Raw genomic sequence first — 16,661 nt, forward strand, 5'->3', positions numbered from 1 at the left:
TAAACGGATCCTCTAGTTCTTGTTCCTAATCCGAACCACCGATACCCGAAATCCGCCGGCGTCATATAGTTGGATTGGGCCTATAGTGAAAATTCAGTTTGATTTGGAGTTCTGATTTGATTTTAACTACGAGGTGGGCTTTTTGGGCTGTTCCTATAAAATTTTCTAGTATTAAAATATTTATTACACAAATTAAAATCAACCTCCTCCAATGTACTTTTTTTTTTCCCCTTTAAACATCAACTCCAATGTACTTTGATCTGTGTCTAGTGGCTTTGTTACTCATGTACAGGTAAGCAAGTTTTTGTCGCTACACGTTACATTAAAAAAAACATTTAAAAATATAAGATGCAGCTCACGCGATTATGCACGCCTAGAAAGATCTCTCCACTTGATGATCTCTTCTCTTCCTTGTCCGAAAAAGATATCCACAACCAAACTCCGATTGTTTCCCAGTTTTCTATCGAGACATAGATGGCATCCTTTAAGATGATGTCTTCTTCCACATCCAGAAACTCCGATCTCTCTCGCCGCAACTCCTCCTCCGCCTCGTCTTCTCCCACCGTAAGATCCAACCATCTCAGACGAGATCCTCACGCCGATCACTCCAAGATCACTTTCGCTTACGGAGGAGGGAACGACGCGACGCTTCACGATTACAACTTCGCGTCTGATTCGTTGGATGTTGATCGGAGCAACGGAGACAGGAACAGCGTCAACGGAGGAGGGAGGAAGAGTGTGGACGACGTCTGGAAAGAGATTGTGTCAGGAGAGAAGAAGACGGTCTTGAAGGAGGAGGCGCAAGATGAGTACATGATGACGCTTGAGGACTTCTTAGCGCAAGCAGCGGAGATGAACGGTAATGATGATGAAATCGATGTGAAGATTCCGATGAGTCCCTCCGGTACATTCGATTATCCGATGATGCCTCAGCAGCAGCACAATCAGGTTGAGATGGTTGAAGTATCGACGAGGAGAAAGAGAGGGAGAGTGATGGTGGAGGCGATGGACAAAGCAGCGGCGCAGAGGCAGAAGAGGATGATCAAGAACCGTGAGTCTGCCGCGAGGTCGAGAGAGAGGAAGCAGGCGTATCAAGTGGAGCTGGAGACTCTGGCTGCGAAGCTAGAGCGAGAGAACGAGCAGCTTTTGAAGGAGATTGAAGAGAAGACCAGAGAGAGATACAAGAATCTTATGGAGCAGTTGATTCCTGTTGATGATGAGAAACGAAAACCATCGTCGTCGGCGTCGAGGTCGTTAAGCAGGAGCCACTCTTTGGAATGGTAAAAAGAGTTATTTAATTAAAGTCTTTTGGTAAGTGGTGAAATAATGATTTGATGTAGTATGGCTTTTGTATATGTAAATAAAACATATGGACTTGATTACTATATAAATAATATGTAATCGATATAGTAACGTGATGGTTGTATGGTTAGTGATATCTATAGTTCTTACCTTTAATTTCTCAGGGATGTAGGAGTGGATATTGTTGTGGACCATAATAAGGAGTGGTTTCATAACGTTTTGATTGGTTGTTTAGAAGGAAAAAAAATGGGAGCAGGGAGGTCTTCGTTTTCTTTAGGCTTCTGGCATCGTTTTAGCATCTTCAGTTTTTGTCCTAGATGCAACACCTGTACCAAAACCATAGGAAACTAATTTTAAGTGATCCTTACTACTTGTTTTGTGGAGTTTACTTAAGCCTCGCGAGGTAACCCTCAGGACTACAGAAAGTCTTTTTGAATAGTTCAATTTGTTGCAATTGTTTCAGCAAACTCTTGTTATGGTAAAACGAACAACGAAACAGTTATAAATCATGCTGATAACAATATAAGCAAGGAAAAATGAATTCAGGAGCTAATCAACAATATAACACCTTTAGGTGGAGCTTGCTGTCTCTTCTGAGCTGAGATTTTATTTTACATCCTCTGTTTTGAAAATATCAGTCATCCATCTCATAAATTTGTCGAAATTGTAAACCATGGAGGAAAGCCCACATTAGCACCCTGTTTATTTAGCCGGTCCGGTTGGTTTTGGAATAAATTCGCATGAAGGCAGGTTAAAACTTATTTTTAAATGCCAGTTGACAACATTAATCATAATGTATTCTCTAGTTCATCATCTTTTAAAGACTTTAACTACACGAATATTTAAAATTTAAACTATTAAAAACCAAAAATAAACCTTTTTATTTTTTTGTTAATCAGGATGGGTTCGGGCCTTCGGCCTTAATCCCCTCTAGACCCGGGGCCGGCCTGTGATGATACCGATAACATGGCGTACCAAAAATAAACCTTTTAAATAGCGTAAACAATTTGTTCTAAAACATCATGAGCAATTGAGCATGATTATATATTTATATCTTTGTGAAATCAGTGATAATATCCACATCCGGATTCAGTTGATCACCTCGGTTGGTAATATAATGATAAATCATATTTTTCTCTAGAAAATCCGAAAACCCCATGCAAGCTTGAATTTCCTCTAGTAACCAACCAAAGCTGTATATGATATCTTGAGACCACACTTTTTTGAACATTATGTGTCCTTATAGATCTTCAAAGGAGAGTGATATCAATGATTCTCCATCAGAAATTGAACCGTTTAAAGATTCTGTCTGAGAATCACGTGCTCTCCGCGACGATCTTGTAGATCCACCGTTCACGGAATCTTTAGACTTCTTACGACGAGATCTTACAGAACCATCTTGAGAAATACTTGAAGATTCTTTTGATCTCCGTGAAGGTTTTGGATTCCCACTAGAGTTGGAAGAACCACGTCGTGATCGTTCTTTTGCTGGTGATTCCAAATTGTTCGAACGGTCTCTCGACGATTTTGGATATCTTGGTATATCACGTGATCGAGTTGAATCTGCATGTACGTTAACATCTTCACGTTAAAATGTTCTTACGAAATATTCAGCATATTTATTAAAATGAATTACAAGTAGGTATAATTAGATTTACCTTCAGAAATGCAAGAGCCATCCTCCTTGTTATTTCCTAGAGGCGACGATGAATATCCACCGGATGCATTGAAATCATTCATCTACATTTAATTTATATTTATTTTATTATGATACTATACGTTGTTACACCACAATTTATTGAAAATATAGAGGAAAAAAATAATGTGTAAATACCCAGCTCGGTGAATTTTGATTGGGAGATCCTCCATCCCAACCAATGTGAGCAACATGTTTTACATCTGTTGGTGTTCCAATTTGCATCTCTGGCTCTTTCTCGTTTTCTGCATTTTGCAATTTCACAAAGCTTAATATACTAATCATTTCAAAAAGTATGCATTTCTGAGAAGATAGTATATATATATCCACAAAAAAGAAAAATAACTCACCGAAGATTTGAGAAATGTATCTAAGACCCTTGAAGAGACCCTTCATTTTGTAGTTTGACATAAAGAAATTGCCAAACCAAATCAAAACAGTTGCTAAGAAAAAGAATGATGAAAAAGCTATTTTGTATGCTTATTCTTTTTCTTCTTTTTTCTGAATACTAGAATGAAAGAAATCAAAATCGAAAAGAAATGTGATTATTCATTTCGACTCGATTAAGAGCGATTGTTTTAGATTTCTTTGAAAGCATTTTGATTTGAAAATCTATGGCCTATACTTTTTGTTCTCCCAAATAAAATGTTGAATCAAGATACTCGGTTATTAACAAAGAAAAAAAAAGAAGGAAGAGGAGAATGTTAAGAGCTAATTTTCTGGTTTCCAGATATATTGAAATAATAACGTGAAGGTGATAAAACAACCAAATAGAAACTAATTCAGTGAACGACATTTTGTTGGAAATGTATTTAAACGTATGAAGCTAATTTTATTGCTTGTTCTGCATTGCAATCTTAATTTGGTAAAACTGTAAAGAGAATCAGCAGCTGTCAATAAAAACAAATCAATTATTGGCTAATAATTGATAAAAATAAAATATGACTTCATATTTAGATTGTTCTGTTTAGGGACGAGCCACTCAAATTTGAAAATCTAGAAACTAGAAACGATTAAACAAACAAATGCCTGAATATTGAAGGTAAACAAAAACACTAGGCTACATTTCTTGAAAGAACACTATACTATACATATCGTGATATCAGAAATAAACAAAAAATCTGAATCTAAATTGATGTAAGCCATGACGCAAGAAAAGAAAACAGGTAACAATTAAAGGTGGCCGTTAAAGTTGGAAAACAATTAACAACATGTACGTGGATTTCGACTTATATAACTATGATTTTTGTGGGGTCAAATCACACACTTTTATTGATTCTTAGTCTCCATCAAAGGAGAAGATGTTCAAAGTACATGAGAAGAAAGCCAACATGGCAATACCAACGGGTACAACAAAAGCTGAGCAAAGAGAATAACAGAGGTAGACATATACATACATAACACATAAGCAACTAATGTTGTATAAATTATGATTTAACTACAAACTATTGTACTCTAAATTCTGGTTTAAGTACTGAAAGTTTATAGGACGTGTCAGTGCCAGTCTACAACATATATTCGTATTGTCAGTGATTTCAAAATTTCTGTATGATTATCGTACTTTAGAGAACAAAAGATTAATCGGTATGAATTTTATCTCATCACCGTTAATAATATCTAAAGTGAAATATTAAAGTAATGATTTTATATTGTTCTACAATAATTCTTCACACCTGAAACAAAGAACACTGTATGACAGAGACAAATAATTTTTGTATTGCCCACATATGTTAATGGAAGATCACAAGTTTTGGTCACTTTCCAAGAAAACACTTGTAGCATATGTACAATGTAGCAGTTGTCACGTGGACCCTGTTGTATCACACACCTGAAGAGACACATATCATACGTAAATACCATAATACATACATTTATTGCGTCATTGTGATTTCTTTTTCTTTACAATGCAACACAGACGCAAAACGACAAACATATAAATCTAAAACTCAAAAAAGAAACAAACTAATTTCCCCTCTTTCTTTCTCTCTTTCATTTCATTTTTTTTCTTCTTCGTTCTGATTACCCAACACTTAAGAAACCGCCTTCGACTTCCCGACAAACTTTCTGCAGAGAATCAAAAAGAAGAATTTTTATTTTAACAGAACCATGAGGCTCCATGCATGTCTATATATGTATGTGTAAAGCAAGAAGAAGAGAGATAGATAACTTACAATATGAATGCAGAAAACAGAGAGATGGTAGGAGGAACAAGAGGCAAGAAGGGAGGGCACCCGTTGCTGAGATGGAGTACGAAACAAGAAAACTTTAGCCATGGCTTCTCACAATCTGACCTCCAAGCTCTCTCTGCGATTTGCGAGGCTATCATGCCTCCTGTTCCATTACTGAGCTTAGATCTTGACATGAAGCTGAAAGTCTTACGCAACGATGCCCTCCTATCTTTCTTCAAGTCTTCTGGCTCTCATGTCAGACCCGACGAGGTATATTCTCTATCTAGCAAAACATTTTTGAACATGAACAACCACCTTAGTTCCTTAACCCCTAAATGAATATAAGCATCAGGACCCTACTGAAGTAAAATATGGAGAGTGATGCAAACAATACATCTTAACTACTCCAATTAACTTCAATGTACACGTTAAGTTATTTTATGCAAACTAATGATGATAATTGATAAAACAGGTAGCAGAGGTAATGGCGACAAAGGCAATGCCAGTGACAGTTACAGTGGTGAGAATAGTTTTGAGATTACTCACCTTCAGATTGGGAACTTTGCTGCTATGTGGGTTTGTCTGTCTTGATAAGAAGAATTGGTCTTCTCTTCTTCTCAAATTCTCTGACATCTCGCTTGAAAAAAGAGAAAAAGTACTCCAGAAATGGAACAAGCAGTGGTATAACCCTCTAGCAAGAATTGCTTTTATGATGATCAAAGCCATCTTCCTGTTCTACTACTTCACTTGGGTAAGTTAGTATGAACATAAACATGAATCACCTGAAAAATACACTAAAATTTGACTCTATTGGTTTGGTGATGATGATGTGTTGTTCTATTCAACAACATGGTTTTGTTTCTAATCCACATCATGAACATAATAAACATGAATCATCTGAATAATATACTTTAAATTCAACAGTATTGGTTTGGTTATGATGATGTGTTGTTCTATTCAATAACATGGTATAATAAACTAACTCAATACACATGAACAGACAAATGAAAATACAGAGAACCCTGCATGGGATGCAATTGGTTATAAGGTGGACATAGGTGAAAACGAGGACACGGAACACAAGCAAAGGCCTCTAGAGAAAGGAATCATCGAGACCGCAAAAGAAGACGAGGCAACCATCAAGCAACTCATGATCAGCAAAGGTCTTAAACTCAAAGAGGACAAAGAAAGCAACACTTTCAAGATCGAGTGCGATGCAGTGGTAATAGGCTCCGGCTGCGGAGGAGGAGTCGCAGCAGCGAACCTAGCGAAGTCAGGCCTTAAGGTAATAGTCGTCGAGAAAGGGAACTACTTCGTGCCGCAAGACTACTCAACTCTCGAAGGCCCTTCCATGTTCGAGATGTTCGAAGCCAACGGGCTGCTGATGACTCACGACGGGAGGTTCAGGTTCATGGCGGGGTCAACTCTCGGCGGCGGCTCGGTTGTAAACTGGGCGGCTTCGTTGAAAACACCTGACGCGATCATCGAAGAATGGTCAGTTGATAAAGGTATTGCAACATTCGCTAGAGAGGGATACACAGCTGCTATGGAGAGTGTTTGCAAGAGGATAGGCGTCACTGAGAGAGTCATCAGAGAAGGTTTTCAGAACCAGATACTGCGTAAAGGCTGCGAGAAGCTCGGGCTGGATGTGACGGTAGTGCCGAGGAACTCGTCAGAGGAGCATTACTGCGGTAGCTGCTCGTTCGGTTGCAAAACTGGCGATAAGAGAGGGACGAATATAACATGGCTAGTTGATGCAGTTGACAACAGTGCAGTGATTCTAACACAGTGCAGAGCTGAGAAGCTGATCTTGGCTGATACAGAGACTGGACGAAGGAAAAAAAAAAGATGTTTGGGAGTCACAGCTTCGATATCAAACACAACCATAAACAAGATTGAGATCAATGCTAAAGTGACAGTCGTGGCATGCGGCTCGCTTATGACACCGGGGCTGTTATCTTCGAGCGGGTTGAAGAATCATAACATCGGTCGGGGTCTCCACATCCACCCTATACTAATGGCGTGGGGATACTTCCCTGAGAAAAACTCGAGCTTCAACGGAGCAGCTCACGAGGGAGAGATCATGACTTCGTTACACTACGTGTTCGAAATAGACTCCACAACACCTAACATAACGCTGGAAACTCCAGCGTTAGGCCCAGGGACCTTCGCGGCTCTCGTCCCGTGGGTCTCTGGGAAAGACATGAAGGAGAGATTAGCCAAATACGCGAGAACGTCTCACATCTTCGTTATGGTGAGAGACGAAGGCGTCGGGGAAGTGAAGGGAGGCGTTGTGAAATACAAATTAACGAAAGCTGACGAAGAGAATCTAACGACGGGGTTGAGGCGAGCGCTGAGGATCTTGGTCGCCGCGGGAGCTGAGGAGGTGGGGACGTATAGGAGCGATGGGCAGAGGTTGAGGTGCGATGGAGTCGAGGAGGAGGATCTGGAGAAGTTTCTGGAGACGGTGGATGCGCCGCCTGGAGTTGTGTCGATGAGTAGGTGGTGGACTCATTCGTTCACGGCGCATCAGATGGGGTGTTGCCGTATGGGCGCGACGGAGGAGGAAGGAGCTGTTGATGGATACGGAGAGAGCTGGGAGGCGGAGGGTTTGTATGTGTGTGATGCGAGTGTGATGCCTACGGCTCTTGGTGTTAATCCTATGATCACCACGCAGAGTACTGCTTACTGCATATCGAAGAGATTAGCTGCGTTGATGAAGAAGAAGCAAGATTGAGAAAAATGTTTTTTTAAGTTTCAAATTTCTATCATCAGATCATTTACCAGTTCATCTCGGATCGAGCTCTAAGAATTCGAATCTAAGATCCATCGATCCAATTATATAATTCAGTTGAGATTAATCAAAATTTTAGCGTCATGAATGATCAGATCAAATCAACACAAACGGATTGAAGTTTCTGATTTCAAGATATAATGATGGATTGGCTAATTGATATATTTTTTTTTTTGATGTACAAGAACATGAACAATCTACCTCACAACAAACTCTGGACTTTCTCGATCGATTTCGAGGAAGAAGACGATGAAAGAGAGAGAGAGAGAGAGTCAGCGCTTTACATACGAGAAGATTTGAAAACAAAAAAGAAATGATAAGAGAGAGAGAGGAGCGGCGGATTCTGGTTTTAGGGCTGCCTTGCTTGCTGGGCGACGGACCAATGAGCTGCCTCCACGTGTACGCCGGATTACGCCGATCACAGTTTGAGGAATCGGGCAAGCTGGGCAGGATTGACGATGCCGGGCATGTGGGCCCCATCTGACCTGAGGAGATTAGCGACTTCCATGTACCGCTTCCGTTTCGGCTCACTTTCCTCAACCGGCTCAACTGCATGGTTCGGCTTCACCTTCTTTGGCTCGGGTGGACAGGCTTGGGCTCGAGCCGGATTCCATTGCTCCCCGAAGAGTGTGCCGCTGGTGAGAAACTCGTGACTCAAGTAACCGGCTAACATTAGCTGGTTCGAGCCGACCGGCTCGGCTGCGATTAGAGCTTTCTTGGAAATGGAATTAACCGCCGGAGGACCAAGATTCGGCGGTGGAGGAAACTTCGTCACGGTGGATTCCGGCGGCTTCACGACGGAGGAGATAACGCCGTCTCTTTCTTTGCGCTTTTCCGTCGTTAGAACGCGACGTGGGGGTAAACGCATCGTTTTGGTGTTCATTGTGCTTCTCTATTGAATGCATGCCACGTCAGCACCCAACACAAGAAAAATGTTTTTAACTGCCGTAAAACAGTAAAATCAAAATATTCGGGTGAAAAAAGGAAGAAAATTATGGATTTTTAATTTTTTTTGTCGAGAAAATAATCGGAGCGTCTAGAGAGAGGGAGAGAGGAAAATAGATTGAGAGAAAGAATAAGAAGGGATAACAGAAAGGTCACGGGAATGGGTAGATTATGACAATTTATAGAGGCGGGGTGCTTAGATTCCCCTTGACGTTCTAGGAAATTACTAAAGTGCCACTCACCCTGAATTGACTAGATTACCCTTTTTTCCTTTACCGTTTCTTCAATTTTGGGTTACCATCAAAGAGGAATTGACTGAATTATCCTTTTTGATAATTGTAGAATTGTGAGGAATCATATTTATCGAAAAAACTGGCTTTTTTGGCATAAAAGCTTACAGAAGTAAGTGATAAATATCTAAATTGCAGGACTCGGTATCCAATCCTTGTAAAATCATAAAAGATGACTTTTAGATGTCAATTTATATGCTAATCTGTCTTCAGTTAAATCTAATATGAATATGGATATCTTCTTTTTCATATTTAGGCAACAAACCACTACTTATTATTTTCCAAAAATTAAGTTTTTATTAGTGATTTGAGCAATTCTAATCACTGTGCGATATGTATAAGGTCTGATGACTATCATTTAAATTGACAATGCGATTATTTATACATATTTCATTTTTTAACGAGTCTGTTACTTCGTAATGCGGTTTGATCAAGAATAAATTCTATTCAAAAAAATTATATTTTGATTAGAACACGTTTGTACATTATCTTTTACTATACTTTAATCCACAAGCCTTGCAACTTTGTTGCGTGTAGGCACAAGATCATTACAATACAATTAATTTCTTTGGTGTCAAAATTAACCCTTTCTATTTGTGGTTATATGTAAATGAAGAGACGCGCACACACGCTAAATATAACAGGAGAAAGAATATTGATTCAGTTATGACTTTTTCCTGGTTTACGTTTTCATTCATTTATTAATTATCACCTACACTATCAAATTCAAGAAATGATCAACTTAATACAAAACTTAACCAACACCTTAATGACTGTAAAATCTGATTTGTTTATATATTTTGTAATTGGTTTGAGTTTCGTTTTAGGATTTATCTTGTTATAGAAAAATTCATACTATTATGACCATAAAACATATAATAGACAATAATAACTGTAAGGCCCGACCTCAATCAATTGTCAAGTAGGATGTAGTAATCATATATATATATAGATATTATAGTGTAAAGCTAAATATATAAAAGTCTAAAAGTAAAATCTAAATTTATATATGAAATAAGTTCTCATATTTTTTTTGTCACAATCAAATTTATAGTTATAAAGTTCAGTATTTAACATCTATTTGAAGAAATTTGATTATATGTTAATTAAAAAACTGGTAACATATTGATGAAAATGGAGGCAAATACATATAGGTAGCTCAAATTTCATATAAACTATAATCTTTAATTTTTGCATAGTTAACAAGAGCTTAAACAGAGATTTGATAGACGTGAGAGCATGCAATCTGTTTGGGTTTTGGATAGTTAGGCATTAAGTTTGCCACCTTTCATCCAACTGACTGAGAGAATAATGCCAACCTTAGACCAAAATATATTATATAAAAAACACCACGAAAATAATGCATGTCTACAATTTAATAAAAGGAAGCAAATTTGAGAGGGACCATAAAATTGACTAAACATTTAATTTCGATATATATATATATATATATAAAGTATGAACTCTCGTAGAAAAGTTCAAAACTCATGTTCAACCAAACCATCAAACCACTGATCAACTTTAATTCTCCCACCTAATTATTCCTTGTTCCTTCTCTCTCCCAATTTTTTTTTATCAAAAACGTAAAACCTTAAAAAGTAACACTTTAACACCTATTTTATAATTATAAATATAAATATTTATAAATGTATCTATTTATATAAATAAAAAGGATCATGAATCTTTACATATCTAGTAATAATTCACTGGTGATATATAAAAGGTATAATTGACTGCCAGCTCAAAGCATTTGAAACAACCAAACACTTAGAATTCAAATGCAACTAAACTTCAAACATTTTTGTGAACACAGAAAGCTTGAGTAAATGGGTTTTAGTACCTTAGCAGATGTAATCAACAAAAATACCTTTTAATATGGGTTTAGCCGTAAAATTCAAAGTAACTGCACTCTAGCTACAAATCACAAAAGAATACCTTTGCGTGAGAAGGCAAAAGTGTAGATATAGAACCAATAAGAATTCAACGTTTAGAAGCTTTTTTCTCCTCTTACTGGGAGGGAAAGGAATTGTTGTGACCTGAACGAGGAGATCTATATGTACTGGAGCAGCATATTAGCAGATGTGTTCCTCAATCTACAACTTTGTCCTAGGTGAACATCCCCAAAACTGTATCTGCATTCGGTTTCACAATATTTAAAGTTAAAGATTTCAGAATAATAGATATGAAACTTTGGATGGAAGATGAGAGTGGAAAACCTGTATTCACAGTATTCTTGCCAAGCACAACATGCTTTCCCGTAATCCCAGTAGCAGTCCGCATCTCTAAGTGGCCCGCGCTTGGCTGTGACAACGTATTTGTATTTACAACCACAAGCAATAGAAAGTGAAGGTATAGCCAATATAATTTTTGTTACCTTTGGTGACAAATTTGGACTTTGCACCAGGTTGAATGTCATGCCACATCTGAAGCCATAACTCTCTCATAAGAACTGGAGATCTAACGATGTTCCTGTGATTCGCTGCCAAAAAATGATTGGCCAAAAGTCAAAACCAATGCAAGATACTTTGATTAGTCTCAACAGTTTTGATATATCTGGTACTCACCTTTATCAAGCTCCCAGACTGCCGTTCTCTTTCCTGGAATACTCTCAGAGTCTTCGTAGAAGGTTATGTATTTCACCCTTGGTGCTTTTGTCATGTTCGCTATGATGTCTGACCCATGCTCATGTTCAACATTCAATTCGATTTGTACATCACTTCCATCGTGTTCTGGCTGTTTTTTTTCAATGAGAATTTCTTTTAGCTTTAGATACATTCTGAGGGGTACAGAGATGTGTGATTTTATGGAAAGGAAAAACTGTTGGCGACTCAACATATAATCAGATTATCTATACGCATAAAAGGTCTTTGAAATATAGAAACTTTTAGTGGAAGATAACAAATGCACAAGACAAGAGTACCTGGGGAGCCATTGTTATGTTGACTTTAGGTCCGAGCCAATTCTTGCACCAAGAGAGTGAATGATAGGGTACCTATAAGAGATAAAGTTAATAAACAATAAAAATCTACGGAGAGCGCAGTAAAATACACAACACGTAGTGATCTTGAAGCAAATATTATACTGATCTTCAGTAGTTTTGCAACAAAATAATTCGAACACACAACTTCTGAGATTACCGTCTCATCCCCAGTTATAGGCCCAGCGTTCCCATCAACCACAGTTCCAGACCTGAAGAATTGCAACATAAAGATGTGAGCTAGTCTACGGTTTCTTGAGCGAAAATATAGAAAGACTATTTTTTTGTTCTGCCAGTTATATCTGACGTTAGTGACATTTTTCATGCAAGAATTTCACACCTCTTCCCACCTTTAGCCACTGATCATACACTAATCTTAAAATCAGATGATAGAAAAACTAACGAAATATTGTTATGTAACAACTCGCTGATGCAAATGAGATATTACACATCCAAAATATTGCGAAAATTTACCTTGACACGAGGGAACCTTCAGTTTCGTAAATGACATCCGTAATGATCCAATTATCAGGATAAGGTTTGCCACTTGGGGCAAAGTAATAGCCAACCTATTACAACTTCAAACATTTAGTATCTTTCACGTTTAAAAACATATGATGCACTTATGCAAGGGAGAAGATAAGAACACAAATAAAAAGGATAATGCAGAACAAAACGAGGAATATAATAACAAAACAGACACAAAATGTCATTTGGAGAATGTAGTCACACCTCTGTCTTTAAATGAGCACCATATATGCAAAATACATTTTTTATAGGTGGTCTCTCCCAAGGAGTCAGTGGGTTCATAACAGGGTCATCATGATACAACCTGTAAAATATAGTTGGCATGTTATACACAACACACACACACACATATATACACTTCTTTGACGATGAACAAACATTTGCAAATAAATTTGACATGTTAGTCCGTGCCAGAGTCTAAATAACTACACAAAGGATTAATGTTCAATGTGAAAATCAATCTGAAATACAATCTTTTGCATTCATAATGCAAGCAGAAAGAAAAAAGACATTCCATAACATTAGTAAGAGAGCACCATTAATAGTCAAAACCAAGAATTGTGATTACACTTTTCTGACAAAGAATATATCACAGTTGAAGTACAAGGAGCCAACAAGTGATGATTGAAGAGAAATATAAGTCTTCACAGAAAAAGGTACTTACTTCTTTAACTGGTGTAGCATCCTCGCGCTATCTGGATCATAGTCTTTAATTGCTTTGAACAGAGTCCCATCTGCTAATTCACGGGCTGTGAAAGACAATAGAGTAGGGAGACCACATTCCATGTTGGTCATGTTGGCTTTAACTGCTTCTGTAACTGATGGATACGCATCAAGGCCTACAAAATTATTGGTGTTGAGTAAAACAAACGAGATATAACAATGAACCATTTACAGATGCATATACAAAGCCATACCGTCAGGGGAAGGAATTTCAATGTTGATGATATTGGTGGGCCAGCCAGAATATTTCGATTGATATTCCTCGTCAGTACAGTGGTATACATGCTTATTTTTCTTTGCAGCACCACCAGAAAAATGCTTCCAGAACGTGTTATCACCCTTGCAATTCTTTGAAAATGGCATAAGCCACAACGAAGAAGCAAAAGAATTGGACAACAGTCGAGCAGTTCCCTGAAGCCTTGCCAACAAAAAACATGAGAAGCGCATGTCAATATGTCACTAATATTAATAAACAAACCACAGAATATTGAGTTTAAAGATCTCAGTAAAAGCTTCTTTTCAACTAGGAATCTACCATAATAATATGGAAATTAAATCTGCGTACATGTTGCAGATCAGTTGTATTAGAGAAAACATATTACTCAATATTTTCTTTGATAACTAGCTAATTTTAAGATCTACATATACCATATTGAATACAGTAGCTCTATTAGCAAAAGCCTGGTGGATATTAGCTACTTGGAACTAAAAAGAAGTCAGAGGTAACCTCAGAAACAGGAAGGCCAAACGTTACACCAGAGAGAGTAGATTTGATTGCCTCAACTGAACCAAGAAGAGGAGCTCCTACATAAACATGACGTCAGTTAATGAATATAGACTCTCCAGTTTAGACGGAAAGAAAAACGGCAGCTTAACAATAGAATTGGCCAGTACCAACAGCGAAATAGGCATGGATGTGCTGATCAAGCCACTCCAAGTAATGTTTTGGTGCAATTTCTAGCCTCAGCCACTCCAGAAAGTATCTGAAGACATTATTACCCATAGAATGGGCAAACACTATAGAAGGACCACCCCGTAGTTTTAAAGCAGTTTCAAATGTCAACCTGCAAAAAAAAAAAAAGAAGAAGACCAGAGTTTTTAGCTTACCTTACATCAAAAGCAAAAGCAAAAGAAAAAGAGAAGGGGATATAATAGCCTAGCGTTACTAACTTGAGCTTATGAAAGTACAGGTCACGCTCTTCCAATTTGGTTGGCGACAATCTCCAATCGTAAGGAACAGCTACAATTGCGTTAGCCTCTATGCCAAACTCAACACACCACTTAAGCCACTCCTTCCAGACTGTAGAAAGAGGACCTGAAGATCAGCTCAAAGTGTTACTTTACTATCACAACAAAACGTTCGTATTCTAAGAAACACTTTAAGGAAAGAAAACAAAATAAACTCAGTACCTGTTATGTAACCTGGATCCAACTCTGTGATCGCTGAAAGACCACTATCAGGGCGTGACTTACACTCGGGATGATCCGTTTCATTATAAGGATCTAACACCATACACTTAAACCAGCAGTTGACAGCAGAGAGAAGCTGCAAAAATCATTCATATCCATTACTGAATCAATCACAATGCAGAGATGAAGAACACTTCACGAATTCAACAAGCGCTAACTCCATTAACCTTAACGATGACATAACGTATCGATCTAAGAATACGCAGGAGATTTTCTAACTACTAAGCAGTAAACACTAAGATCTAGTCGAAGGGAAACAACGAGGACTATATTTACTGAACCGAAGGCGATGGATCGAACTCTAACAAGATCAATCAGATTTCTTCAACAAACGGAAGCGAGAAAACAAACGAAGATCACGTACCTTAGTGGAGTCTAGCCAAACGAGGTCGAGAGGATTGAAGTCCAACGGGGAGTAAGGACAGTCGAGGATCGACCACGCTCTCAGCTGCGTTGACGCGAACCCGGGGATGATTATACCTGAAAGCTTCGAGTAGTCGCCGTGGAACTCGTTCTCATCCTCCTCCACCGCCGCACCGCCACCGCAGAGCAGTAAGATAACGGCGATGACGGTACAGTAAGCCGTTACGGATTTCAAATCCGCTCCCATCGGTCGCTGTCGTATCTAAGCTAGCGACGACTTATTATTTCATTCGCCACTGAGGAAAAGTAAGAGAGAGGAGAGAGGGTGTGTGTATTGTTTGGACGAGTTGAATAGTCTTTGGAAGCGTCCTATTAATGCAAGACGAGAACCATCGCTGTGATCTAGAGGGTTACATCTGACGCCAACGCCAAGACTGAGAGTTACATCTGACGTACATCTGACGCCTGTTAATCCAAATGAAAGAAAGTTTGAATCATTTAAAGTGACCAATGGAACCAACTCTACGAATATTGGCTTTGGGGTAAATGAAAGAAGAATAATATGGGCTTTGTTGTCCGACCCAAACTCCCTGCTGATCGTTCAACAATAAAAAAAAAACGATACTTTGAAGATAGATAAACACTCGACTCCACAGCCGTGGCCCGTGGCTAATGATGATAGATCCATGAATAAAAAAGATCATGCCATATAACACTGATTAATGAAACATATGTTCATGAGAGGAATCAATACAATGAAGGAAGCTCAACCAAAAGATTATTCCTTTATACTAGTGGACGAAACTAATAGAAACTAATCGGTAGCTGAGAAAATTTTAAATCCCAAATTAAATAAATATGATATTGATCGACGGATTAGAGCTTCTACATTTACTTATTATAGAGCACCGGGAGGTGGAGGTCCGAGAATGCTGGCTTGCTGAAACTCGATCTCGCCTAACATCTGATCTCGCTCCGCCTGGATGAACAAAGGCACGACGAGGATGAGAAAAGTCGTTCCCGCGATCCACGCAGCTTTCCCCGTACTTCGTAACAGCTTCTTCGACACGTAGACGGCGTCGCACGCTGCGCGTCTCCCCTTAGAGGCGACGTCGTGATTTATGATCTTCGCTAAGATGCTCGAGTCTATACCGCCGGATTTGCCTGCTCCTTTTCTCTTAGGCGCCATTGATGATGCTCTATCGAACTTTGAGAAGAGAAGTCACGACAAGGGTTTTAATCAAAGGGTTTTACTGTTTAATGAGGCTGTTAATCAAAGTTTAAAGGCCCATTAATATATTTTCTTGACTGTGCAGCGACAAACACAACACGCATAATCCTAGATAAATGGGCCTAATAATGAAAGTTAAAAGGCTCATGTAGACATGGTCCTCGACGGTTACTG

The 16,661-nt window shown here is 38.5% G+C and overlaps 6 protein-coding genes across 11 annotated transcripts; 2 read left to right on the top strand and 4 right to left on the bottom strand.

Annotated features, from left to right (window-relative positions):
* Positions 1 to 280: 280 nt before the first annotated feature.
* LOC106397022 (G-box-binding factor 4-like) lies at positions 281 to 1,413 on the top strand. The gene has a single exon (XM_013837558.3). The coding sequence runs from the start codon at positions 475 to 477 to the stop codon at positions 1,282 to 1,284; it is 810 nt and encodes a 269-aa protein (XP_013693012.2). The 5' UTR covers positions 281 to 474; the 3' UTR covers positions 1,285 to 1,413.
* An 860-nt stretch (positions 1,414 to 2,273) lies between these two features.
* On the bottom strand, positions 2,274 to 5,394 carry LOC106397024 (CRIB domain-containing protein RIC8-like). The gene is made up of 5 exons (XM_013837560.3): positions 5,170 to 5,394; positions 3,349 to 5,062; positions 3,137 to 3,243; positions 2,961 to 3,042; positions 2,274 to 2,865 (listed from the first exon to the last, which is right to left on the bottom strand). The coding sequence occupies exons 2-5, from the start codon at positions 3,407 to 3,409 to the stop codon at positions 2,543 to 2,545; spliced, it is 573 nt and encodes a 190-aa protein (XP_013693014.1). The 5' UTR covers positions 3,410 to 5,062; positions 5,170 to 5,394; the 3' UTR covers positions 2,274 to 2,542.
* LOC106402173 (long-chain-alcohol oxidase FAO1-like) lies at positions 5,135 to 8,051 on the top strand. Its single transcript, XM_048757715.1, has 3 exons — positions 5,135 to 5,436; positions 5,639 to 5,917; positions 6,167 to 8,051. The coding sequence occupies exons 1-3, from the start codon at positions 5,173 to 5,175 to the stop codon at positions 7,901 to 7,903; spliced, it is 2,280 nt and encodes a 759-aa protein (XP_048613672.1). The 5' UTR covers positions 5,135 to 5,172; the 3' UTR covers positions 7,904 to 8,051.
* LOC106370945 (phospholipid--sterol O-acyltransferase-like) lies at positions 6,047 to 15,584 on the bottom strand. Of its 6 annotated transcripts, none has more exons than XR_007323656.1 (17): positions 15,258 to 15,584; positions 14,834 to 14,969; positions 14,594 to 14,738; positions 14,318 to 14,487; positions 14,151 to 14,227; positions 13,618 to 13,834; positions 13,365 to 13,539; positions 12,905 to 13,004; positions 12,647 to 12,741; positions 12,333 to 12,384; positions 12,116 to 12,187; positions 11,760 to 11,928; positions 11,570 to 11,674; positions 11,412 to 11,496; positions 11,063 to 11,327; positions 8,162 to 10,495; positions 6,047 to 7,854 (listed from the first exon to the last, which is right to left on the bottom strand). XR_007323656.1 is itself a non-coding variant. In XM_048757719.1 (16 exons), exons 1-15 carry the CDS (start codon positions 15,501 to 15,503, stop codon positions 11,246 to 11,248), a joined length of 1,926 nt encoding a protein of 641 aa, XP_048613676.1. In that variant the 5' UTR covers positions 15,504 to 15,584; the 3' UTR covers positions 10,943 to 11,109; positions 11,232 to 11,245. The 6 variants fall into 6 exon arrangements, 2 of the variants coding, with proteins under 2 accessions (XP_048613676.1, XP_048613675.1); XR_007323655.1 differs by lacking the exon at positions 6,047 to 7,854 and having other exon boundaries at positions 8,089 to 10,495; positions 11,063 to 11,109; positions 11,232 to 11,327; XR_007323657.1 differs by lacking the exon at positions 6,047 to 7,854 and having other exon boundaries at positions 8,089 to 10,495; positions 11,570 to 11,664.
* Positions 8,089 to 8,843, bottom strand: LOC106402174. The gene has a single exon (XM_013842857.3). It carries the CDS (start codon positions 8,841 to 8,843, stop codon positions 8,379 to 8,381), a length of 465 nt encoding a protein of 154 aa, XP_013698311.2. The 3' UTR covers positions 8,089 to 8,378.
* Positions 15,582 to 16,496, bottom strand: LOC106397130 (mitochondrial import receptor subunit TOM9-1). Its single transcript, XM_048757720.1, has 2 exons — positions 16,146 to 16,496; positions 15,582 to 15,721 (listed from the first exon to the last, which is right to left on the bottom strand). The coding sequence occupies exon 1, from the start codon at positions 16,443 to 16,445 to the stop codon at positions 16,155 to 16,157; it is 291 nt and encodes a 96-aa protein (XP_048613677.1). The 5' UTR covers positions 16,446 to 16,496; the 3' UTR covers positions 15,582 to 15,721; positions 16,146 to 16,154.
* Positions 16,497 to 16,661: the final 165 nt, after the last annotated feature.

The sequence above is a fragment of the Brassica napus genome, chromosome C5 (genome assembly GCF_020379485.1).
Source record: "Brassica napus cultivar Da-Ae chromosome C5, Da-Ae, whole genome shotgun sequence".
Lineage (NCBI taxonomy): Eukaryota > Viridiplantae > Streptophyta > Magnoliopsida > Brassicales > Brassicaceae > Brassica > Brassica napus.

What these genes read in the sequence shown, in the direction of transcription:
- LOC106397022 (XM_013837558.3), top strand. Translation starts at nt 475, where the DNA reads ATGGCATCCTTTAAGATGATGTCTTCTTCCACATCCAGAAACTCCGAT.
- LOC106397024 (XM_013837560.3), bottom strand. Translation starts at nt 3,409, where the DNA reads ATGTCAAACTACAAAATGAAGGGTCTCTTCAAGGGTCTTAGATACATT. An exon ending in ATCAAAATTCACCGAGCTGG is followed by an intron (nt 3,043 to 3,136) that starts GTATTTACACAT and finishes AATTAAATGTAG; the next exon opens with ATGAATGATTTCAATGCATC. An exon ending in TGGCTCTTGCATTTCTGAAG is followed by an intron (nt 2,866 to 2,960) that starts GTAAATCTAATT and finishes ACGTACATGCAG; the next exon opens with ATTCAACTCGATCACGTGAT.
- LOC106402173 (XM_048757715.1), top strand. Translation starts at nt 5,173, where the DNA reads ATGAATGCAGAAAACAGAGAGATGGTAGGAGGAACAAGAGGCAAGAAG. An exon ending in CTCATGTCAGACCCGACGAG is followed by an intron (nt 5,437 to 5,638) that starts GTATATTCTCTA and finishes TTGATAAAACAG; the next exon opens with GTAGCAGAGGTAATGGCGAC. An exon ending in TGTTCTACTACTTCACTTGG is followed by an intron (nt 5,918 to 6,166) that starts GTAAGTTAGTAT and finishes ACACATGAACAG; the next exon opens with ACAAATGAAAATACAGAGAA.
- LOC106402174 (XM_013842857.3), bottom strand. Translation starts at nt 8,843, where the DNA reads ATGAACACCAAAACGATGCGTTTACCCCCACGTCGCGTTCTAACGACG.
- LOC106370945 (XM_048757719.1), bottom strand. Translation starts at nt 15,503, where the DNA reads ATGGGAGCGGATTTGAAATCCGTAACGGCTTACTGTACCGTCATCGCC. An exon ending in TTGGCCTTCCTGTTTCTGAG is followed by an intron (nt 13,835 to 14,150) that starts GTTACCTCTGAC and finishes GCAAGGCTTCAG; the next exon opens with GGAACTGCTCGACTGTTGTC. An exon ending in GTCCAAATTTGTCACCAAAG is followed by an intron (nt 11,497 to 11,569) that starts GTAACAAAAATT and finishes ACGTTGTCACAG; the next exon opens with CCAAGCGCGGGCCACTTAGA.
- LOC106397130 (XM_048757720.1), bottom strand. Translation starts at nt 16,445, where the DNA reads ATGGCGCCTAAGAGAAAAGGAGCAGGCAAATCCGGCGGTATAGACTCG.